Source organism: Drosophila sechellia, chromosome 3R (assembly GCF_004382195.2).
Source record: "Drosophila sechellia strain sech25 chromosome 3R, ASM438219v1, whole genome shotgun sequence".
Lineage (NCBI taxonomy): Eukaryota > Metazoa > Arthropoda > Insecta > Diptera > Drosophilidae > Drosophila > Drosophila sechellia.
In genome coordinates, this window is record NC_045952.1 from 7,853,401 (window position 1) to 7,876,928 (window position 23,528).

At 44.7% G+C, this 23,528-nt stretch overlaps 6 protein-coding genes across 22 annotated transcripts in view; 4 read left to right on the top strand and 2 right to left on the bottom strand.

Moving 5' to 3' along the window:
- LOC6619216 (heterogeneous nuclear ribonucleoprotein R) overlaps positions 1–5,971 on the bottom strand; it is a 54,083-nt gene extending 48,112 nt beyond the window's left edge. For all 6 annotated transcript variants that reach the window (XM_032723747.1, XM_032723727.1, XM_032723737.1 and 3 more), the window contains exon 1: positions 5,482–5,971. In XM_032723747.1, the coding sequence (XP_032579638.1) occupies positions 5,482–5,494 (13 nt within the window). In that variant the 5' untranslated portion in view covers positions 5,495–5,971. The remainder of the gene's footprint in view (positions 1–5,481) is intronic.
- On the top strand, positions 468–5,476 carry LOC6619219. Its single transcript, XM_002043402.2, has 7 exons — positions 468–1,510; positions 1,570–1,865; positions 1,924–2,104; positions 2,183–2,300; positions 2,842–3,371; positions 3,647–3,764; positions 3,856–5,476. The coding sequence occupies exons 1-7, from the start codon at positions 597–599 to the stop codon at positions 4,120–4,122; spliced, it is 2,424 nt and encodes an 807-aa protein (XP_002043438.1). The 5' UTR covers positions 468–596; the 3' UTR covers positions 4,123–5,476.
- Positions 5,972–6,083: 112 nt separating the features above from the next.
- LOC6619221 (putative thiamine transporter SLC35F3) lies at positions 6,084–22,451 on the bottom strand. Of its 12 annotated transcripts, XR_004362258.1 has the most exons (12): positions 22,204–22,451; positions 15,362–15,890; positions 14,893–15,301; positions 14,648–14,826; positions 13,356–13,484; positions 13,074–13,263; positions 12,903–12,992; positions 12,384–12,513; positions 10,357–10,386; positions 10,160–10,239; positions 9,984–10,099; positions 8,682–8,762 (listed from the first exon to the last, which is right to left on the bottom strand). XR_004362258.1 is itself a non-coding variant. In XM_032723757.1 (11 exons), the coding sequence occupies exons 2-11, from the start codon at positions 15,842–15,844 to the stop codon at positions 7,246–7,248; spliced, it is 2,232 nt and encodes a 743-aa protein (XP_032579648.1). In that variant the 5' UTR covers positions 15,845–15,890; positions 15,976–15,993; the 3' UTR covers positions 6,084–7,245. The 12 variants fall into 12 exon arrangements, 10 of the variants coding, with proteins under 10 accessions (XP_032579648.1, XP_032579641.1, XP_032579640.1 ...); XM_032723757.1 differs by lacking the exons at positions 8,682–8,762; positions 9,984–10,099; positions 10,160–10,239; positions 22,204–22,451 and adding exons at positions 6,084–7,767; positions 11,981–12,050; positions 15,976–15,993; XR_004362257.1 differs by lacking the exons at positions 9,984–10,099; positions 10,160–10,239 and adding an exon at positions 8,978–9,226 and having other exon boundaries at positions 8,671–8,762.
- LOC6619222 (proteasome subunit alpha type-7-1A) lies at positions 13,516–14,601 on the top strand. Its single transcript, XM_002043405.2, has one exon. It carries the CDS (start codon positions 13,713–13,715, stop codon positions 14,466–14,468), a length of 756 nt encoding a protein of 251 aa, XP_002043441.1. The 5' UTR covers positions 13,516–13,712; the 3' UTR covers positions 14,469–14,601.
- On the top strand, positions 17,278–18,396 carry LOC6619223 (phenoloxidase-activating factor 3). The gene is made up of 3 exons (XM_002043406.2): positions 17,278–17,370; positions 17,442–17,558; positions 17,662–18,396. The coding sequence occupies exons 1-3, from the start codon at positions 17,319–17,321 to the stop codon at positions 18,345–18,347; spliced, it is 855 nt and encodes a 284-aa protein (XP_002043442.1). The 5' UTR covers positions 17,278–17,318; the 3' UTR covers positions 18,348–18,396.
- On the top strand, positions 18,843–19,840 carry LOC6619224 (CLIP domain-containing serine protease 2). Its single transcript, XM_002043407.2, has 2 exons — positions 18,843–19,054; positions 19,112–19,840. The coding sequence occupies exons 1-2, from the start codon at positions 18,874–18,876 to the stop codon at positions 19,810–19,812; spliced, it is 882 nt and encodes a 293-aa protein (XP_002043443.1). The 5' UTR covers positions 18,843–18,873; the 3' UTR covers positions 19,813–19,840.
- Positions 22,452–23,528: the final 1,077 nt, after the last annotated feature.

A 23,528-nucleotide genomic window follows, 5' to 3' on the forward strand; every position in this document is an offset into this window, starting at 1 on the left:
GATAAAACAAGCAGTGCAATAATCGATAGGTAAACTACAAAAATTGATTGCTTTGCAACACTGGTAACTAAATAGTGTATTAAACATTAAATTTCTTAATGAAGTTCACAAAAAATTTATAACAATCTAATGTAAGAATAAGATTGTAGTACACACAAATCATAGTTTAGATTATAATTTTACGCGTTAAATTAATAAGGCCAGCAGACAATGCACGGTTGCAGGTAAGTAAGTAAGACTAGAAAATATATTATTATTGTATTGCATATTAATACCAAAACAGGGATTTATAATGAATATATAGAAGCAATAGCTTTAAAATAGCAACATACATTTTTTTGTAATAATGTTCGATATCAGCCAGCAACCAATATAAACAATATATCGATACTATCGAACAGGCGGGCCATCACCGTTTGAGGGCGTAGTTCCAACAAGTGCTGAGCATCACAATTTTCTATTACTTAGCCCAGCTTGGCATTGGCGCGCCCCAAAATCTCATTTTATATTTAGTTTCTATCAGTTTAGTTAATTAGTTAGTTGATAGTGTTGTTTGTTTCTTCTGCAACAATTGTGTGCGATAAGAGTCGGGAAATATGTTCCCCTCGTCGATTTTGGGGCGCAGCTATTTGCTTTTTATGCTGGTGCTCGCCGTGGGTGTGTTTGCCCAACACGAGTGGCAGGCCCGGGATGCATTTGATGAGATCAAGAGGCAGTTCGACAAGGTGAACGCGGATAACTGCCCCATCCAGCACCACTCGGACCTGTTCATGCCCATGGACGCGGTGTCCCACAAGCCGGACATCAAGGAGATCAACGTGAATCCGGTGTTCCCCAACCGAACTGCTCTGCTGCATCTGCAGAATATGGCCCTTAGCAGAAGCTTCTTCTGGAGCTACATTCTCCAGTCGAGGTTCATTCGACCCGCCATCAACGACACCTACGATCCCGGCATGATGTACTACTTTCTGTCCACCGTAGCCGATGTATCCGCCAACCCGCACATAAACGCCTCGGCCGTGTACTTCTCGCCCAACAGCTCGTATTCGTCGTCGTATCGCGGCTTCTTCAACAAAACGTTCCCCAGATTCGGACCAAGAACCTTCAGGCTGGACGACTTCAACGATCCCATTCATCTGCAGAAGATATCGACGTGGAATACCTTCGATGTTCAGGATCTAGGCGCCCATCACCCGGACTCCATATCCAAGGACTACACCCACGACCTGTATAAAATAAACGAGTGGTACCGCGCCTGGCTACCAGACAACGTCGAGGGACGGCACGACACGAAGATCACCTACCAGGTGGAAATCCGCTATGCGAACAACACGAACGAGACGTATACCTTCCACGGGCCGCCTGGCTCTGAAGAAAACCCGGGTCCGATTAAATTTACAAGGCCGTACTTCGATTGTGGCAGGTCCAACAAGTGGCTGGTGGCCGCTGTAGTGCCTATTGCGGATATCTACCCTCGACACACGCAGTTCCGGCACATTGAATATCCCAAGTAAGATACCCTAAATATCCGCTGGATTCCCTGCTTCTAACCTTCTGCGTCGCTTTTAGATACACTGCCGTTTCGGTTCTTGAGATGGACTTCGAGCGTATTGACATAAACCAGTGTCCATTGGGTGAAGGCAACAAAGGACCCAATCACTTTGCGGACACGGCGCGGTGTAAAAAAGAAACGACAGAGTGCGAACCATTACAAGGCTGGGGCTTCAGGCGCGGTGGCTATCAGTGCCGTTGTAAGCCAGGTTTCCGGCTGCCCAACGTGGTGCGGCGACCTTATCTGGGCGAGATTGTTGAGCGCGCATCGGCAGAACAGTACTACAACGAGTACGACTGCCTCAAGATTGGATGTATGTTTTAAGGAGCAATATGTAAAAGTATGATTTGACACTTGATGCTATTTGTTAGGGATCCAAAAGCTTCCCATTCAGTGGGACAAGGCCTCCTACCACATTCGCCAAAAGTATCTGGACCGGCACCCGGAATATCGCAACTACACCACCGGCTCGCGATCACTTCATGCTGAGCACTTAAATATTGATCAGGCTTTGAAGTATATTCATGGAGTCAACTATCGCACTTGCAAAAAGTAAGACACATACGGAACAGAACTTATCCAGCCAAGGTTACTTCAATAAAATGATCAATTATGCTATCGCCTTGACAGCTTCCATCCGCAGGATCTGATTCTTCGCGGTGATGTGAGCTTCGGCGCCAAGGAGCAGTTCGAGAACGAAGCCAAGATGGCCGTGAGACTGGCCAACTTTATTAGCGCCTTTCTGCAGGTAAGCAAACGAATCAGAGCAAAGGATTCCCATCGCCTTCACGCTAAATGAAGAGCAGTAATTGATAACCCGACACCTATTAAGAGCCTTCGACGACGGCTCTTGAAAACTTCTCAAGTGTAAATTATAATTTTCCACGCGTAATTCAACTTCCTCGAATTTCCTGCATTGCCAGTTTCTCGGTTCTTACCGATGCTGCTCGTACTATTTGGCATTCTGCGTTGCCAGCCGCGCGGCGTGAATTAAATATTCAGTGTCAAACCATTACCAAATGCTAAATTCATTAGTTTGAGCGCAGAGGACACGAAAAACGGGTTCGCCACAAGGCGTCGTCTTCATTAAAGGCCAGCCGCAGCAGCAACGAACACATAGGGAAATCCTGGGGATGTGAGACTCCTTCCAGCTCACTCTCTCTGTCCATATTTGCACAAGTTGTTAGCATTGAATAGCTGAGTGGGGGGAAACTCTTTCGTTTCCCAAAACCCAATATCTTCCCCAAACTAACAGTATGCAAACTATAACACGAATTTCCGCCTTACAGGTATCGGATCCCAACGAAGTGTACTCGGGCAAGCGAGTGGCCGACAAGCCGCTGACCGAGGATCAAATGATCGGCGAGACCCTTGCCATTGTCCTGGGCGACAGCAAGGTTTGGTCGGCCACAATGCTCTGGGAGCGCAACAAGTTCACCAATCGCACATATTTCGCACCCTATGCCTACAAAACTGAGCTCAACACGAGGAAGTTCAAGGTGGAGGACCTGGCGCGGCTCAACAAGACGCACGAACTCTACACGGAAAAGAAGTACTTCAAGTTCCTGAAGCAGCGCTGGAACACCAACTTCGACGACCTGGAGACCTTCTACATGAAGATCAAGATCCGTCACAATGAATCAGGTGAATACCAACAGCAGTACGAGCACTACCCCAATTCGTACAGAGCGGCCAACATCAAGCACGGATACTGGACTCAACCGCAATTCGACTGCGATGGATATGTGAAGAAGTGGCTGGTGACCTATGCGGTGCCCTTCTTTGGCTGGGACAGCCTGAAAGTCAAGCTGGAATTCAAGTAAGTTAAGGGGATAATGTGGTATAGGGGTTGGGTTGAGATCGAGCGACTTGTTGGGCCGGTCCGTTGCGTGCCGCCGTCGCGGGCCGCTCAAACCCCTTTTTCGGAAACAGTCCCACTTTCAATTCCTATCCCAGTTTCATTCACATGCAAATGCGCTGGGTTTGATTGTCTAATTTTGGAGTGTTGACAAGACCTAACTTCTGACTTGTGACTTCTGGCATTGTGATGCAAATAGAAGCAATTAAACTCACTAATTTGTTTGCTCTGCGCAGGGGTGTGGTAGCTGTCTCCATGGACATGCTGCAGCTGGACATCAACCAGTGCCCGGACTGGTACTACGAACCGAACGCCTTTAAGAACACACACAAGTGCGACGAGCAATCGTCCTACGTAAGTAAAATTCATTAAAACTCGGAAGCATCTCTTCTAAGTGGTATTCATTTTGTTGGACCAAAACTAACATTCTTCTTATTTGCTTAAGTGCGTTCCCATTATGGGTCGTGGCTATGAAACTGGAGGCTACAAGTGCGAGTGCCTGCAGGGATACGAGTATCCTTTCGAGGATCTGATCACCTACTACGATGGACAGCTCGTCGAAGCCGAGTACCAAAATATCGTGGCTGATGTCGAGACCCGCTACGATATGTTCAAGTGCCGATTGGCCGGAGCTTCGGGTCTGCAATCCGCTTTGGGACTTGTGGTCGCGGTGATCGGCCTCACGCTCACCCTGCTGTATAGATTTAGTTAAGCACCGCACGCCAAATAACTAACGCAAACTTCCGTCCAAACAAATCTCACATCAAATCTCTCCCCAAAAGATATAACTACAAAGCAACACAGACACAAAATTGACACCCAAAAACAAAACGAGCTGCCAGCCAGCCCAGCTCTCCATCGTTGCTCCCTTTGAACATTGTCATCATTTATCTGCAAGGCGATTAAGTTGTAGACATAATCTATTACAATGAATCTGGTTATTTGTCATTTCTATCAAAGGCGGCAGAAGCCCAAGCAGCAGCAGCCGAAGCAAAAGCAGCAGCATCGTCAGAAAAGCGCAAACAGCCGCGCCTACTGCGCTCAGATTACGGAAATGCCGTATAGCTCGTATTTTTCTCCTTCGGAGATCCTCTCTAATGTCCGTGAAGTCGCACAGCTGTGTGTGCGTATGTGCGGCGATCTCAAACCTGTTAACATCGGAACCCAGTTAGGCCCAGGCGTACCTACACCCATCGGGGAGGTCGTCCAGGTCCTAGCTGAGGGTTGTTTGTGCCCGCACACACACCTTTTTCCGACCAACGGATGGCACAAAAAATCCAACGCCTGCCGTCGTGTTTTTCTTATATTAAATCGTCGATGGTCTGTTGCTGTGATTTTTTTTCTGAATTAAATATGTATGCCGATGCTGCTGCCGCTGTGGCGTTTTTTCCGCTTTTTGTTTTTTGCTCCTTGATTATCATATGCGCTTGAATTTTTATTATCTGTACCCTGAGAACTTTTTCTATGCGCTGCTGGAACCAGTTTATCAGCCACTTGGTCTTCTACCAGGGCAAAAAGAAATCTCCAGCTTTTTTCATTAAAACTTTATAGCCATAGGTAGCTGGACAGGGGCAGAAAAAATCTTTTTCACACATTTTTCATAGTCATTTCAGGGCAGCACCGGTGGGCAGTAACTGTCTCAGCATTCGGGCAACTCCTCCATTTCCATTTGGAAAAATGCCCGCGTCTGCCGAAACACGTTCGAGTGGCTGTCTGTGTCCGCTTTTGGTTTTGTTTTTGGAAGTCTTGTCCGCTCTGAACATTCCGCAATTTATTATTAGATCAGTACAAAGCAAAGGGAAGCAATCGAATGTGTAAATTGTGCCTTAAACTGAATATTTGTAACACAACAGACTATATCAAACATCCGTCCCATGAGTAGTCTACTTTGTATTATGTATTTACATATCTGAATTAGTGATAAGTGCCTTAAGACAAACCCTTATAACTTTTACAACCTTCTTGAGCAGTCTAATGTCTAGAATTTAAGTATCTTATAATTTTAAACAAATCCATCCATATACACAATGTTCAAATATATCATTTTGTAGTAAAAACCCCATTTACTTACCAAACTTATTCATTTTGCAAGCGAGTGTTCCCGGCGTTAGTTAAGACGTTAGTTTTCGGTGCTTCCAAAAGAACTGATCTTGCCAATATGTGAGTTTTCTTCACGCTTTACAATTTGAATGTATTAGATGCGACGAGCACAGGTCAAAGTTCAAAATCCGCTGCTTGAATTTTCCAGATATTATAAAAGTGCTAATTGATATCACAAATTGTGATACTTTAGAGAACAAAAATTACAAAAGGTCTTGAAAACTCCAAAACGATTCACGTCGCCCGTCTAACCGCCGAGCGGCGTAAATTCTCCTCCAATAGTATTAGTATCTTATATATATTCGCGATAACTCGATCGCTTGGCTCGACTTGAATAGGTTCGCGCTATCCAACGGCTCACAATCGGCTTTCTATCCACGAAATATCAAGAAAAATTTCTAATTTGGACTATGATTTTTTTTAATCCTTTTAGAATTTTAACAATTTCAGAATGGTTGATGTTTTAATACTGAGAAAATGTTCCTTCCTGACAGTTACCCTAGACAAATGAAAGATTAGCCATGGCTTGCTTGGTTTTGTCCCATTGAAATATGTAGTACATTCTGTAGTCGGTTGGGTTTTATTTAACTATTTATTTCGTGTTCGGTTTTCGTGTGTTCTAAATACATCCCAGCTATACCATCGCCTCTCTTTTTTTGGGTCGGGTAGGTAAAAGTATGTGGTGTATGCGGTTGGTTATCAAACATTTTTAAAAACTATCACAAATCAATTATTGGATGTGGCTACACAACTTAGTTCATATAACATGCAACGGCTCTAATCTGAGCAATCCACAATGGGTACTCCCAGATTGGCTCAAAGAAGAGGCGGTTGCGTTAATACAACAGTATCCTCGTTGATTCATTTCGACTCTACGCGTACAACACTTCGAATTACAAATTACGAACAACACATAAACATTTAAAAATACTAATACTTCGATTCGTTTTGACTCCGTTTCGCATTCAGTTCGCGTTCAAATAAAAGCCTTTAAAAAAACATTAGTCCCTATATATGTAATTGTTATGTTTAAATGAAAAACCATTCGGATCTATTCGCTAGATGAGCTTACAGTTTAATGGGTTCCTTAGCCGGGTGAATTTGGAATATTCTCGGTGACGTCTATCAACTATTTGCATTTAATATCTTGGATTTTCTGTTCATTTTTTCGTTAAATTTCCCTTCTCAAGGTGTGCCATTTAGTGAGTTCACTTTAAAATATTTGACTATTAATTGCCGTTATAATTAATGTATATAATTGCTAAAACAATTGGCTTCGATTCCTTATACAATTTCGTAATAATTATGAGTATTAAATTATAACCGTATATAGTTAACTTTCGGGGCACTTTTGAGCTCAATTCGCGGGCTCCTTCTCGGGTTTCTGTATCTTGAGGCTGAGATTCAAGGCGAGGCAGGGTGCGTGGTCATGGGTTCCATGGGTACATTGGAGGTGGGGAGACTAACTCCGTGCTGTGGTGTGTATCTGTATCTGCATGTGCAGCTGCTTCTGCATCTGTATCTGTAACTCTGTTTCTGTAACTGTAGCCTTTAAATGTGTTATATTTGAGCAAAATTGTAACTGCATGCGATCCGATTGAACTTTTACATCAACAACAACGACAATAATTATGATATAATGTCAAACAAACTATAACCCATCTGTCTCGCTAATAAATCTGATTGTATCCTCTTGCTTATATGGTTGTGATATGCCTGAGCAAGTGCTGTTGCCTTAATCCGCTGGAGCATAGTAGACCACAGTGGACTTCCTCCGAAATCCGAGATTAAAGAACGACGTCTCCGACTTCTTGCGCTCGTGATCCTGCTCGTTTCCGAAGTAGGAGAAGAGCCGTCCGGTGGCTCCGGTAGTGGTTCGGTGGTGATCCGCCCGCCCGCCTCCACCGTGGACGCTGTGGCTGCTGCTCTGGCGGTGGATCTTGGTCAGCGAGGTGTGCGAGTGCTGGCGCTGCAGGTGCTGCTGGTGGAGCGAGTGCTGCCGGTGGTGGTACTGCTGCTGGAGGTGCTGCTGGTGGGTCTGCTGATGCTGCTGCTGTTGGTGGTGCAAAAGTTGCTGGTGATGCTGTGCGTTGGCGCCGCCATGGCCATGTAGAAACCCAGAGGTGGTCGGCGACAGATCAGTCATCTCACACGGCCAGAGGGTGAACGAAGATGGGACCTTATGTATCCCGTCCGATAGTCGATAATGGTGGGATGCTGACCTGTTGAAGTACCGCTCCGAGGGCCGCGACCCCATCTATAGTTTGTGTGTGGGAAGACATGTTGTTTTTTTTTTGTGGAAGACAAAGTGTCAACTGTTAGTATTGGCCGGGCTAGCTATGTATCTGGTTAGGGATCTCTTCTGCTTGGCTTTAGTTTAGTTACTTTCTAGGCATTTCTTAGGTGTTTAGCTCTAAGGCGCTACGTACACTCACATTTACATAGAGTAAGCGCTTGCATGACTATATCTTTTTGGACTGGGCACTGCAGATCGAGCGGACACGTCGGCATTTGGGTTCCGGGTAGAATCTCGTGTCTGCAATGCCCGGATACGATAGCCTAAGCGCTAAGACTTTTACGGATTTTTTACTGATGTTTTGTGTTTATTTTTCATTTATATACAAATACATTGTGTGTGTTGTGTAGGGTTGCTGGTGTATGTGGAATGTGTGTTGGTGTTGGTGTTTGGGGCTTAAGCGGGAGATTAAGTTACGGGTGCCGAAATAGTTACATTAAGCGGTGCTCTCCAAAGTTCATTGAATAGCAAAGATACTTCTCAACAACATAGGCAAGCTGTAACGTTACAAAGCAAACGGAACTTAAAAAAGGTTCAAAGACTTTTCAACGTTTTTCGATTTTGGGATAGTGATTGATCGATCTAGTGAGCTGTACATGGGGGATTGGGGTGCAGCTAGTGATTCAGGAGTTGATCAAAAATAATCGTAGGATGCTCTCACCGTTCGTTCGTTTTGAGTTTCTCAGTCGGAAACTTGAATGTTACTTAACGTAGTTTGGTACAAAAGTGTTCTTAACAGTCGCTTAACAGTTGTAAAAACTTTTTGGGTTTTCTGGGGAGTTGCGTGGGCGTGGCGCAGTGGCACAGGGGCCTAAGCGAAAACAGTCGGAAGCCACACGCTGGTTTGGTTTCTATTGGTATCATTCATGCGATTGGCTCAAACAACATATGAGTCGGTTTTGACCGCGTAATACTTTCGTTTATGTTTGTAATGGGTAGCATATATATGCTGCGATCTGTAAGTCGAAAATCCAAAAAGAGTACAGACAGAGGGGTGAAAGATATGGGAGAGAAGAATAGAACGCATAACTTAAGGTGATGTCAAAAAAGAACGTCAGAAAAAGTAAAGAAAAATCAAGACGATGCCTGTCATGTTGCTATTTCTACGAGTGGCAACTGTACCTTGATAGTAGTACTTATCGCTAGCAAATCAATTAGATGTTGTACTTACCCCGATCTGGCAAGTGGTGCATTCGATTTTAAGTTTTTCTTTGGTTTTAAGTTTCTTTTTTTTTTGAAAATCTTTTTACAAAATATATCTTGTCTTGTTCTGTTTTTCTGTTTTTTGGTTTTCTGTACATTTCAGTGACTTGTCCAAAACTCTTAGCTTATATGGTGCGTGCGCGTGATGTGCCGCTGCGCATATCTGGTGGACGGTCCCGTGACTATAGCATCTCGTTTACAAAGCGCTGGCCTACCGCTACATGGTTTCAATGTGTGGTCAGGTACAATAATTTGTTGCAGTGTATTTTGTTGTATTTTGCAATGTAGGTCATTCAATTTGGCCAAGTCCAGTCCAGTAGTGTGTATGTGTTTTTTGGTGTAGGTGTGTGAAGAAAGAGAGAGAGAGAACAGTTCGAGAAGAGGAGATAGTCCAGAGAAACACACATAGAGAGAGAGAGAAAGAGAGATAGGCAGGTTGTGGCAGAGGTGAAGAAGAAAAACAAGAAGAAAAGAAGCAATAGTACAGATTAGCGGTGTTACTATATACAAATCAGGAGATTCTACTGCTAGATAGCTGCTAGTTCTCTGAACAACGAGTGTAAACGATACAGCGGCCAAGCACTGAGAGGACGTTCTCGAAAGGGGCATGAATCCTTGGCTGCTGCATCGTTGACAACCAGCAATCGATTTCAGATGGCCTCCAAAAAGAATATTATACAAGAAACGGCTCAAAGGAAGATCATGATCATTGCATCTACTCCGGTGTCTACGAAAGTGGGTGGGTGGGTGGTTTGGTGGTACTTGGGTGATTGGGTGAGTCTGTCATTCGGCATCCCATCGCTGCACTTTATGTGAGGTGACTTTGGCTGGCGGTGGGCAATGCGGACTCTCGGATCGACTTACCTTAGCACTGGGCCAAAAGAATGGCTAACCAAAATCTGTAGACCGGGACTACTCGGTCATTGCTTACTTATTAACCAAAGGCTATCATACTGTTACTCAGATTAGCTTACGAAAGGAAGGTTGAAATCAAAACTTAGATGCGAGATGTACATAAGGTTAGGAGAATCACTTGCAGTCCTTGCAGTCAAACCAAACGAAACCAAAGTAAACCCGAATTATCAAAAGTCTAGGCAAGAGTTGACTAAGGATTATAACGAAATCGAATGAAAAAACATACTTCGCTTACAGTTGGATTTGGATAAATATATTAGTAAGTTTGTTGATTGCTTGTCTCGGTATGGGCTGGGTATTTAGAGTAAGGTATTCCTATATGGTACAGTAACGAAAAACCCTTCTTTCAGATTTCGGGCACGGTGTTGTTTTTAGCTTAGGTGGTTAAAATAACATACTCAATTCTCATCTCAACCTAATCTCGAAACTCACCTCGCATTGTGACCCAGCATTATGATGCTTCTGCAAAAAGACAATTGAGAAATGTCGACACGTTTTTTATATATATAAGAAGTAGGTATAGTATTAGCATAGAGTAGAGCTTGAAGAATTTAAAGAGTTTAAAGACAGACAGATCGCACAGAAATAAAGGAGCAACTCAAGAGCAGATCAGTTTGGAAAACGAAAAACCGTCAATTCGAAACGAAAACGAAGAGAAAACGAAGTTCGGTTCAAACATGCCAATCAGTAACAATTTGAATGCATTTAAATGTATATCATTATTTAGGTATTAATCGCTTTAAGGGTCAGGGCTTGCTTTTTATTTGGTTTCTCTCTGGCCGGTAGCATCCTGACAGGTTGGAGGGCAAATGATAATGGATAACCGACCTTACTTGGGATAATGGGATACCCAGCCATGTTAAATTCGGTCATGCTGCAATTTAACATCTATGGTATCTTGCGCTCTCCTTTCTAAGTGCAGACAGTTTAATAAACAAAACAAAATTGAACCAAAAATCGAACTTATTTACACCAGACGGGTAATTGCCAGGTACAGATTGAACCCAATTACAAGAAGCTGCAATTCAGTAGAGGTCACACAACAAACAGCCAAACATATCATCATCAGCAATATCATAGTCACCAGCATCCATATTCTTGGAGTTCTGCGTGGATCTTGAAACGGAAACTTTCGCAACACCAGCGAAACTCAAACTACATACAAGTACGTTGAGGTGTGTGTGTATGTGTGTGTGGGTTTCAGGATGTGTGGGCGGGTTTGTGTCGTTCAGGAGTGGGAACTACTACAGTAATAGAACCTCGGCACCAGCAACCAACATCCAGATACAAGGATATATCATACACAAGTGGGCAAAACAAAAGATTGGCACTGAGATCGGTCGGATATGCCATGTCATCATGGGTGGTACATATGCATATTAAAGGGGTCTTGGGGTTGCTGATATGCCGAAACGAAACGAAATCATCAAAAAGGTCAACAACAATAAGAATAAGTACATTTATGGTAACGCCAGCGCCAAAAAACGTTAAGAACAACAACGAGATGGGATTGTCAACCAATTGCACAACAGCCGAAGTAGTTAGTGTCTGTAGAACTTTAGGCTTTATTAAACGATGTAACGATATATAGATAGATATATGTCGTAAATGTGTGAGGGGGCTTATATCGGTATATATGAGGATAATTTGGTGTACATAAAGTAAATATAGTTACAGTTGGATACACATGTCTATATATGTATATGTATTTCTTTCAACAAGGGTGAGCGCAAAGTTGGAAGCCAAAGTGTTGTAGTTTTTGCTTGTGGAATATATGGGTGTTTAGTATATATATACCTATAGATAGCATAGAAGTTTTTGTTGTTGTATTCAGTAAAAAATCTGCCAAGTTTCTGTTACTTATGATTAGCATTATCAGGTCAAAGTTCAGTTGGAAGTTGTTCAGTTGGATATCAATAACACAAATCTTTGGTTGCCTACGATTCTAATTAATATCTAATGCACTGAATCAGGGCATTGGTTTGGTATTCGATTTCGATTTTGGTTTTGGGTTTTGGGCTTTGGGTGTTTGGCTTAGCTTGTGTTTTTGGCCTACCGAATGAGCATAGCGAATTTCGGCTAATTCACAACAACATTGGTAGCGGAGTATGGCACGAACGCTCTTTCTGCAAGATGTTTGTTTATATAAAATTAAATATATTTAGTTTATGTGAGTATACAGGAAATTAACAGCGTTTTATCGAAATCAAACATGAGTAGAAAGTTAAATTATTATTTCGATGGTTTATTTTAATGTTTGCTTTAGTCATTAATGCCACGGAGTAGCAACAACCAAACAATAATAAAAAATAATAAAGAACCAGAATAAACTGAAGCCGTTAAGTATTCAAAACAAACACGCACGAGTCTTTTACACTCTGACAAAGAAAATTAGCATATTAATTGCATAACAATTATTCCTAGCAATATGAATAAATACGAAATATATTCCCACTTACCGCAACAATCGCGTTATATAGTCTGGCCAGTTGGCGGGAAACATGACGAGGAAAAATCCGATGCCAATCAGGATAACTCCGGCCAGTTTCATGCCAGCAAAGTTCGCACTGTACAGTATGACATCGAGGGCTAAGGAATCGAGTGAGATGTAAAAATAGCTCAATTAAATTGGATATTCAAATATGTATTTTTCAATCAGGTATTTAAATCTTGAGGTCCTATTTCAACTTTGTTCTAAGAGGTATTGAAAGAGGTATATTTGTTGTATGTTTTACCAGTAACTACTTGGCCAAGTAAGTTCGCCCATTGTTTTGTAAAAGTTTATGTCGCAATGTGCCCACTACAAAGATCAAATGTTGTTACGTGACCCACGTGAGTGCCCCGCTTGAATATTACTATTTAAAACAACTTATAGTCACGGAATCCTTCAAGCGAATAGAGGCTAACCCCAGACCTCGACCACCCCGCCTCCACCCAACTCCTGGAAAACATGCTGAGGAGCTCGTCCGTGTACATACCGCCAGAAACGGGCACAGCCGTAATCAGACCCAATGTCACAAACATGTTGTACGTAACGGCGGCACTGAACTGCATCAGAACGTGGAAAACTGCAATCAAAATTAATTACGGCGATAAAAGTTTACGGCACAACAAATGCAGAAGGAGCTGGGCTGGGAAAGGAGTCCTACCGAGGAGCAGGAGGCTCGCCGCGAACAGCAGGTTCCAGGGTATGCTCTCCGATGTGAGGCTTTCCGTGCCAGTCAGGTAGAGTCCCAGCACCACGGGCCACAGCAGCAGGGCGTTGAGGAAGCCGAGGGCGGTGAATATGAAGGCGATTTGGCTCACCGGCGGATCGCCCATCACCTTGCGGAACATAACCTGTGAAGCGACAGGCCAACATGAGCACGACATGGCCGCACACGAAACGGGAAAGCAGGACATTCCATGTGGGCGGGCGACGGATTACTCACCCTAAACACGGCATAGCCAGCTCCGGCCAATGTGGCCAGGACCACGCCGCTTAGGGTTCGGCTTTCCGTAATTCCATCCATGTAGGCTAGCAACGCTATTCCTGTGTCGCAGAGTATAATGGCCACGATCTGCAAAATTCCAAATTTTGTATAATATTTTTAAAATAACTCAAAGGAAATGATTTATTTACAAAGAATTGTAATAACATCACATTATCATAATCATAATCACTATGGTGTAGAAAATAAAGGATATTCACGTCAAACTTCGAATATAAGAAAAATTCATATTGTTTCAACAAAATAACTGCTGGCAAGCAAACATTATATTCTGTTGCCTGCTAACTAATCCAAAGGATGTCCTCACGCTACGATCGAGCTATAACCATATTCTCGCCGGATGGCCACCTGTTGCAGGTGGAGTACGCCCAGGAAGCTGTTCGAAAGGGTTCCACAGCGGTTGGCGTTCGTGGAGCCAATTGCGTGGTGCTGGGCGTGGAGAAGAGCTCGGTGTCCCCGATGCAGGAGGATCGAACGGTGCAAAAGATCAGCATGCTCGACAAGCACGTTGCGTTGGCATTTGCCGGTCTCACGGCCGATGCACGGATCCTAATAAATCGAGGGCAGATGGAGTGCCAGAGCCATCGACTCAACTTCGACAACCCGGTGACCCCCGAGTACATCACCAGATACATTGCCCAGCATAAGCAGAAGTACACTCAGTGCACTGGACGTCGTCCTTTCGGAATATCCTGTCTAGTCGGAGGCATTGACGCCGATGGCTCTGCACGTCTCTTCCACACGGAACCATCCGGAATATTCTACGAGTACAAGGCGATCTCCACTGGGCGTTCGGCAAATACTGTGAGGGAGTTCTTTGAAAAGGCCTATCGCGACCATGAAGTGACAACCAAATGTGAAGCCATCAAGCTAGCCACACGAGCCCTTCTCGAGGTAACTCAGTTGGGCCAGAGCCGCCTGGAGGTGGCCGTTTTGGAGAATGGCAAGCCAATGAAGATGCTGGACAGCTGTGTTATTTCGGAAATAGTTAAGATCTTTCAGAAGGAAAAGGAGCAGGAGCTCCAAGCGAAGGCACATAAAATGAAGAGATGAAATGCTGTTATCTACACAAATAGTTGATTTTTTATGTTTATCAAATTGTTTTGTTTTTTTGCTTGTGTTTTGATGCTTGTGAAGGCTTTTATCTTTGTATAATGCAGTAATAAATTAAGGTTAAACGCTTTTAAAATTATAACTTTTGAATTTTAAAATTGCAGATATAAAGTACTCACTCTAACGCCCACGAACTGCTCGTGCAGGATCACCCAGGATAGCAGGTACACGCATGCCACGTTGGTGGCGAACAGGGCCAGGGCATCCGTGGCGTAGAGTACGTGTAGGGAGAGGGTGTACAGGTAGGTGGTGACCAGCCACAAAATGCAGAAGCAGAGGCAGCGATTGAGGAAGCGACCTGCAGATCAAGAGCCAGTGAAAAGGAAGTTTTTCAAGGATGTCCGACGAACTCAATCCAACTCACCCACGGTGAAGCCGCGCTCCCGGAATCCTCGCAGCACGTCGCCAAGGATGTCGCTCAGCTTCTCGCACTTGCGGGTGGAGACCAGACCCAGTAGGTAGATGGGAAAGAAGAGCAGCGAGAAGTTGGTGAAGAACCAGGCGGCGAAGAAGGGGGCGCTGAAGTAGACCGGCTGGCGCGGTGGTATGTTGAACATCTCGGTGGCGTCCTCGACGTGGTGCAGCGACGAGTCGCTGATGGCCAGTATGTCCTCCAGCTCCGTGCTCAGGTCGGCGCGGCTCGAAGACGTGTCCTGGTCGTCGTTCAGCAAGTCGTCGTACGGAGCACGGTACTTGTACATGTACTTAATGCAGTGGGTGGCCCCCACCCACGAGGCGGTCATCAGGATGGTCACGCACACTCCGAAGTACATCTGTGCAGACATCGATAGCATAGCATTAAAATTGAGTGAATGATTCATAAGTTTTCCCACCTTCCGGGCCAGTTCGGAGCAGCATGACTCCTTGCAGGCCTGCAGCTTCCGGAAGCGAAGCTCGGACTCCTCGCCGTGCCCGTTGGCTTGCTGCTGCTCCGTCTGGGTGTCGCTGGAGTCGCCGCCTCCGAAGTGGTGCGCCGCATTGTGGCTGCCCGGTGCACTCGTAGGGGTGTCCGCCGGGATGATGACCACCTCATTGGGGTCCTGTTGGCTCGACGAGATCGAGTCTTGGTGGGTTATTTGCGGATTGCTCGAGGTGAGCACGTTGCTGAACCCGCAGCTGCCCGCTGCTCCGCTGCCACTGCCGCCGTTCTGGGCAGACGATCCGGGGACCACTGCCGTGCTGCTGCTGGCTCCCGCTCCGCCGGTGCTGTTGTTGCTGTACGGTCCATTCGTCGAGGAGTCGCCGGTGACCACCACGGAAGGAGTGCGCACTCTTTTCGGATTGAAAATGGCTGGAATTTCGCCGTCGCGCGTCATGCTATCATCATTACCGAACTCCTCTGTCGCTCATAGTGATCCGGTCCTGCAAAATCAATAAATCATAAATACCAGAATCTAGCAAGCTTATTCTTTATGTATATTTTCGGCCTCAATATCACCTTCCATACCTAAATGTATGCCTTCACTTATAAACGTAAGGTTGAAACCTGGACTTTGATGTACTTTTTAAAGGAAGCCATAGTCCTCGGTCCGTGGCCTAATCAATGATTCAGTTCGATTCGACCAGCCATGTTCCAGCCCTGCTGCAAAGGCTAAGCACTCTCGAATCAGGCTGTTCACGTGCTCCCAGCGATTAAAGATTGAGGAACACGCAAATGGGAGGCCATTTCTCGACTCTTTACAAGTGAAAGGCGCACCCAAAGCCCACGCAGCTTGTTCAGGGTCCGAGCAATTTGCATGGGCCCCACTTTTCACCACTGCCCTCTTCCCTGGATGTAGCGTAGGCCAAACTCAAGGCTAGGGCAGCCAAGTTTTACGAGCACCGCCGCACGACCAGCCAACCAACCAACCAAGCAACCAAACAGCCTGCCAGCCGGCCGTTCATTAAAGTCCAGAACCGACCAGGAGCACATTGATTGGATGGCCACAAAGGCGAGGGAGGGGCTCATAACAATGCGAATTATGAACGCCCCAGCTCAAGCAGGTCAAGTTGAGTGGACAATAAACTGCCAACCGGATCTGGCCGGCAATTTGTAAGCGTTCTTAGTAGAGTGTTAAGTCCAGCCCCCCACCACCACCAACACTACCACCAGGCCGGATGAGTTACAATGTCCTTCGGTGTCCTTCACCTTCGCATCCCATCGAGCAGCTTGTGCTTGCCTTCGATAATCGTATTCTAATTGAAACATTAATTATTCAACCTAGTTGAGGACAGGCTCCGAGGGTAAGAGGGCGCGAGGGGATGTTCCAAGAGTCTAATGGCTATATAATGAAGGTCCTGATAATTGCCTGTAATTTTAAGCGGTTAAGAATAATATTCCATCGATTTTCAAGCTGTCGAACAAAGGCAAAATAATCTTAAATCTGCAACTCTGACAGCCATGAAGTGGGATATTTTGCACAATAATTTAAAAAATGCCCATTATGGGACTATATACAGCCGATATGCAGTCTATGTGAGTTAATAAAATATTTTAAATTAATTTATGAATGGTGAATGAATGCCAATACTAGTTGTTAGCTGAAGGTGAGTTGGCTAAAAAGGGGCATATCTTTATATCTTAATGTCTTCAATATGGCTACAAAGAAAGTAGTCAAATGAAGGAAGATTCAAAGAGATTAAGGTTTACAAGAAATGTTAGATAGTCACACTGAGAATCATAAGTATAAACAACGAGAGAGCGGGAGATTGTTAATTAATTATTCAACTACGCTCGACGCGATTTCAGACTATTCAATTCAATTCTGTTTGATTAGTTAACTCTGAGCACTTGAGCACATCGTCATAAAAATGCTTCTCAGCGGAAAACTTGTTCAGCTTTTAACTCTGGCTTGGCTAGGTGGTTAGTTAGTAAAATTGAAACAGCTGAATGTTACTACGAGTATTTATTAAAAATGCTATATACATTTTCAGCATTGTCGATGGCAGAATTTCGATGCGGTCGTCTGGATGAAAAGCTATTGTACACCACCAACGAGCGTGCGGAGCCCTCCGAGAATCCCTGGGTGGGCATTCTGCTGGAGGATCAGGGTCAGTTAACTTTAGAAGTGTTAATTCTGAAAAGCCCCCTTCTAAGGCCCCAAGTTAATAATTAATAACATGAACTAAGCTTCCACCTTCGATGATTTTCCAGGAAATCGGTACGAGAATACAAGGTGCTCCGTGGTTATTATTAACGAGCTACACGTCCTCACTACTGGGACGTGCGTAAAGCGCTTTAGCACCCGATCCGGAGACACCAAAGCCGTAGCAATGTTGGGAGTCTGGGACGAGACCGACTCCCCGGAGGAGGAGTTGTCGTGCAACGACAAGGACTTCTGTGTGCCTGGGCCTGAGCTGTACAAAGTGGTGGAGATCAAGGTGCATCCGCAAACGGACAAGGACACGGGCGACAACGACTTGGCCATCCTTCGGCTGGAAAAACCAGTCGAGTGGACCAACTGGGTTCAGCCTATCTGCTTGGAGGGCACTTCGGAACCGGATACGCTGACCAATCGAAACCTCCACTACACCGGCTTCAATCATATGGCCCCGGAGAAGGGCAAGGGCTTGGCCATGACAGTGTCTACGCAAAAGTGCAAGCACCTGACATCCTCCAGCGTCCTAGTCCCGGTGAACCAGCTGTGCGGCTATCCCGTGAAACGAACCAAGTTCTATCCGGGAGCACCACTGATGGACATCGATGTGCGGGATGAGATGCCGCACAACTTCTACCTGGTGGCCATTCTGGTCCGGAACGTGGATGCCGGACAGGCTACCACTCAGGTCTACCAGAATGTCCGACGGGCTCGCTCCTGGATAATGGAAAATGCGAAATAGAAGTAAAACTTGTTATGTGAATACTCAATAAACTATTCAAAATAAGGAAGTAACATGTTTGTGGGTTCAGTGAAATAACTGTTGCATCGTGACGGGAACTGCCCAGAGATCCGCATCGGAAACGGGTTTACGATCGCTAGCCGTAATGTAATCATAGAACATTAATTAGATACGTAGAAAAACAGGTAGTTGGAAGAGTTAGTTGGAAATTTTAGCAAACATCATGTTACACGGAAAGAAATTAACTCATTCTTGGCGTAGCGAAATGTGCTGATCAAATAGTATAATATTAATTATAATATTAAAAATCTAAAAATATTTTTTATAAAGGTTTCGAAATACACTAAGAAGCTCAACTTCATATATATATTTAAAAAAAAAAATTGTAAAAACAATTGAATTGTATTTTCATTCTAGTGTTCCTGCTAAGCTCTATCTATCACAAGCTTCTGGGCAAATCCCCTGTGCAACATGCATTGTCTGCTTTTCCAGCTCCCAGTCAGTTGACTTTGAGCTGCGCTTCAGAATGCTTGGTAGAATCGCAGTTTTATTATTGCTCGTCGGACTTTTTGGCCCGGAAGTTCGGTCGGAGAAAGTGGATGATAACCAGTGCGGGGCATTCAACGAAGATCAGATGCTCCAGATGCAAAGCACCTTCGCCATTCCCTCAGAGCACCAGTGGGTGGCCCGGATAGTGTATGGCAAGGGTAGGAATCTCTGAGCGGCTCAGTTAATACGCAATTCAACTTCGTTCAATACTTCAGGCTTTGAGGGCAAGATTCGGGACAATGGATGCCTGGGCGTGCTGGTATCGAAGCGCACTGTCTTGGCGCCCGCCCACTGTTTTGTCCAGTACAACGGGATAGCGGAGGCCTTCTCCGTTCACCTGGGTGTGCACAACAAGAGTGCTCCGGTCGGAGTGAGAGTCTGCGAAACGGATGGCTATTGCGTGCGTCCGTCGCAGGAGATCAAGCTGGCTGAGATAGCCATCCATCCGGACTACGACTCGCGAACCTTGAAGAACTCCCTGGCAGTGCTGACTCTTCAGCGAGACGCAAAGATCTACCCGAATGTAATGCCCATTTGCATGCCACCTCCAAACCTGCTCAATGAGACCCTGGTCGCTCAGACATTTGTAGTGGCTGGTCTTCGCGTCTTTGAGGACTTAAGGCAAAAGACCTGGGTAAACACGCTGAGTCGGGGCTTCTGCCAATCGAAGGTTAAGACTCTGGTGACCAGCAGCAACACGGTGTGTGGCTACCACAAGCAACCGGTGGCGTTATACCTGGGCGCACCTTTGGTTGGAATGCAAAAGAAGGGGCACGTTACTCAGAACTTCTATCTGGTGGGCATTATGATCGACTGGCGCTGGGAGAACAACCGCATCATGTCCAGCTTCCTGGCCATACGCAACTACATGGACTTCATCCGGCAGAACTCCAACTCACTGATTGTACGCTCCTGAACCTCGAATAAAGTCAAGAGAAATGCCAGCTGCCAACAGGTCTTGCTGGGGTGTTAATTATTCAGCTCCAAGCCCGAGACTCGTGGCTCGCAGCTCGCAGCTCGAAGCTCGTGCAACATGCAAATTGTTCCTACACTTATAGCATTTTAATGAGCAGTCACTCAGCGCAGCGCAGCCGCCGCTATTTGGCTAATGCGAGGAATATGCAAATTTCATCGCTTTCACCGAGAACCCCCCCGCCCTATAAAAGTATAAAAGTATGGCAGTCGACAGGAGACAGCCGAAAATGTTGCAAATACCCAGCAGAACGGAAACGGAAGTCTAGGGGGCTGAATAGCTGAGGGCGCTGGGTGATGGGGAGCAAGGATGTGGGCTGCCTTGCTATTGGACGAATGCCAAGACGTTGCCTTAACTGACAGAGTTCGAATTTGTCTAGGAGGACAACGGAACGCTTACAGAGGAATAAATTGGATAAATTAAAAAAAAACAAACATGCATAAAGTCCGCAAAGTTATTAAATTCTCTTCCATCTTGGGCTGATTATTTGTTTTTGGAAAATTAAATGTTAATTAAATTGGCTCCGATTTATGTTTTCTAAATAACAGTTCTTAAAACTAGTTGTCAGGTATGCAAATAGTTTACCATTTAGATTTTCTTTGTGCACGGAATGACGTATTTTAAGTAAAAGTTTTGCTTATGAGCTAAAGGGACTTTCTTTATATCTAAAATTTTGATATGAAGGCAGAGAACAAAACAGCGAGGAGGATTGAATATTAAATTGCTGGTAAGTTTCGTTATTTATTATCACCCTTCTTCCCCAAGGTATCGTCCAGCTAATGCAGACACATCGCTTTTATCGCCGTGTCCGGAGCATTCTTTTGGGCGCCAAATTGCTCTATAAAGACAAGCTGGGGAAAGAGGCGCTCGCTGTTTACTTTTGCCAAGAATAAAAATCACAATAAAATTTAAATTGCCAGACATGAGCGCCTCAAGATGAAGATGGGTAGAAAACGTGACCAAATGACCGACAACAGACGGGGATAAACAGCGCATTCCTGCCGCAGTTCGAGGAGAAATGCGATTCAAAACAAAACAAACAGCTGAACGGGAGAGAAAGTGCGCCGGAGAAAGGAGAAAGCAGCTCAGTCGCGAGAGAGAGCGAGAGACTGTCCCACTGAGAGGGCCCACAGCTTTCCGTGGGTGGTGTGCTGGCCAAAAGTAAACGAGCTTACAACAAAAACGGCGAAAACAGCCAACAGTAAGCGTACAAACACACACCTCGGTCGAGGACACCACGCGGCGTATACGCAATGTGACACTTTTAGTGGTTATGGTCAAGCACAGCACTTGAGCGAGGGCAATGCGAGAAGGAAAACGAAAGTGACACCAAAAACACAGCCAGTCAGACACCTGCTCGACGGCAAAGGTAACCACAACGCCCGCCGCCCGCCACCTGCCACCTGGGAAACACGGAAACAAATTGGTAAACCCAAGTTGTATAGGTTCTGTAAGGGTGCTACGTAGATTTAGGCGGTTCATTCATAACAAGTAAATTAATAAATTTAAATAGCCTACTCAAGGGCAACACTTTTGTTAATTTAATATATTTAAATATAGCGCATATTTCATGGATTTTAGTGATATATATTTTTTTTATTTATTATTTATATTTATTTTGGTGCCATGTTCGAATAAGAATCGCCCGCCAAGATGACTTTATTTCTCTGGCTGGATCGGTTGCGATGTTCGTATGTGAATGTGGTCTTTGGGGCTTTGGGTTAGTGACTAGACCTTGAGGTTGGCGCACACCTTGACAGTAGTCGAAAATCTAGCCCAACCACCCACTCCGCCCACGACTCAGAAACGGTTGTGACAACCTGGGGGACGGTTGAATTTTTCATATTGCCACGAAAACAGGGCAAGGGAAATTGCCTGGCGAATATCCGTTTATCTTGGCCAAAAGAAACCGGAAGGCCTGAAAAGTGTTTTTCCAGGCTGCGAACAGCTGTCGCTTTGAATGTCTCCGAGTTATGGATGCCCAGCGAGGCGTTTAATGTTTTTATATAATTTACTTAAGCACTTAATGTCATTTTCCCACGGCACAACCACATGGTACACAAACTTTACGCAATTCGCTGGCCTTCTCGAGCTCTTTTCTCTTATATAAAGATAGCGAGCGGGCCGAAAAGAACCCAGCTGGACTGGCGACACTGTTCTCCGCGGTCGAGCTCAGCCCTTTACTTAATTCAATTAAATGTGCAAAAATATGTTGGGTATAAATTTGGAGCAGCTCGCCAGCAAAACGCTGTACGGATACACAAAACGAAGGAAGCGCACACAGATACACACACACACGCACACGCAGGCACACACGGGGATACACTTGCTCACATTTACACAGGCATTGGGGCTCACTCACGAGCGAAACGAACCGCTGGCTTGGCCCAAAAAAAGCAACTGCCACTTGAACGAGCCTTTTGACTTGTTTTCCTTCGACTTAGGTGGAAACTGTGACAGCAGCGTTTCTGGCGCTAGCTGCCGCTGGCGTTTTTCCAACTCTCCTTTTCTAGAGCACACGACGCGGCCGTCCTGGAAACCGTCGATCTCCGTCGTTTCTGGCCAGGAATCTCAAAGTCGACTGAACCGATTACTGAACTGAGCTGCCTCGCCAATGGCCAAGTTCAAAGCTTTTCCTGCCTCTCCCGGCCGACAGCCATATCTCTCTCTCTCTCTGGGCTACGCTTTTCCTCGCTCTCCTCGGCTTGGCAAAGAAAACACTTGTTACGAATTTTCTTTGCGCTTTTCTTTGTGCTTTTTGTTTGCGTTTTGTCTTTGTCGCTGCATTGCCCGTCTTCAAAAGGACTCAATAAATTGCTTGCGATTTGGACTGATAAGGATTTTCACATTTCGTGATTGCCGTGCCAAAAATAAGTTATATTAAGCCAATAAATTCGCTTTGCTTCATAGAAGAAATCGACAAAGAGAACTTAATCATGGTTATATTACTTTTCCAATTTAACAACTTCTTGTATGCATGTTTTTTATTTTATTCTATTCACGTAGTCTTAAGAATATACTATTATATTTCAATTGTTATTAACAAATGGTGTTTGTTTTATGCAACCAATTCAGAAGCGATTTAAGAGGTTACTACTAACTAATTTGCTTTTGGTGTCTCTTGATTGAGCAATTTGTGCAAAAGGTAAAACTTTAATTTATTATTTTAAGTGGCTTAACACAATTTTTTATTTCAAGCCACATATTTAGAAAGTGTGATATTTCGTTCGCATGATTTCCCTTTGACGAAAACATATCATCTCCATGCTCCAATTTCATCAGTAATAAAGATTGACAAATTTGTCAAATCCATCTAATGTGTCCATTTGGGGCTGCCACCACAATCAGCATTGTTATGCCATAAAAAATAGGAGCTGCCTAGAAGATACACCCATTAATACACCCATATGTTTATACAGATCGTAAAATCTTGATAAGGAGAAGCACAAATTCGTCAGGAGAAAGCATTTCGCAAGCCGACGACTCATCCCAGACAGCTTAGCATAAATTTTGAAATCAGAACCCGCCAGCAAACGAGTTTTTCAGTCGCAGCCAAGAACTGAATGGCGTATTAATTGTGTAATCTATAAAAATCCATTTACATATGCATGGGCGAGATTGGCAGCTGCCAACGAGCCCCGCGGGAGATGTGAAGATGG

Bases quoted from the DNA above. Each gene is read 5' to 3' on its own strand.
- LOC6619219 (XM_002043402.2), top strand. From the start codon at position 597: ATGTTCCCCTCGTCGATTTTGGGGCGCAGCTATTTGCTTTTTATGCTG. The intron at 1,511-1,569 runs GTAAGATACCCT...CGTCGCTTTTAG, and splicing joins CGGCACATTGAATATCCCAA to ATACACTGCCGTTTCGGTTC. The intron at 3,372-3,646 runs GTAAGTTAAGGG...TGCTCTGCGCAG, and splicing joins AAAGTCAAGCTGGAATTCAA to GGGTGTGGTAGCTGTCTCCA.
- LOC6619222 (XM_002043405.2), top strand. From the start codon at position 13,713: ATGTCCTCACGCTACGATCGAGCTATAACCATATTCTCGCCGGATGGC.
- LOC6619221 (XM_032723757.1), bottom strand. From the start codon at position 15,844: ATGACGCGCGACGGCGAAATTCCAGCCATTTTCAATCCGAAAAGAGTG. The intron at 13,485-14,647 runs GTGAGTACTTTA...GGAATTTTGCAG, and splicing joins AGCAGTTCGTGGGCGTTAGA to ATCGTGGCCATTATACTCTG. The intron at 7,768-10,356 runs GTGAGTTTCGAG...CACAAACTATAG, and splicing joins ATGCTGGGTCACAATGCGAG to ATGGGGTCGCGGCCCTCGGA.
- LOC6619223 (XM_002043406.2), top strand. From the start codon at position 17,319: ATGCTTCTCAGCGGAAAACTTGTTCAGCTTTTAACTCTGGCTTGGCTA. The intron at 17,371-17,441 runs GTTAGTTAGTAA...ATACATTTTCAG, and splicing joins AACTCTGGCTTGGCTAGGTG to CATTGTCGATGGCAGAATTT. The intron at 17,559-17,661 runs GTCAGTTAACTT...ATGATTTTCCAG, and splicing joins CATTCTGCTGGAGGATCAGG to GAAATCGGTACGAGAATACA.
- LOC6619224 (XM_002043407.2), top strand. From the start codon at position 18,874: ATGCTTGGTAGAATCGCAGTTTTATTATTGCTCGTCGGACTTTTTGGC. The intron at 19,055-19,111 runs GTAGGAATCTCT...TCAATACTTCAG, and splicing joins CCGGATAGTGTATGGCAAGG to GCTTTGAGGGCAAGATTCGG.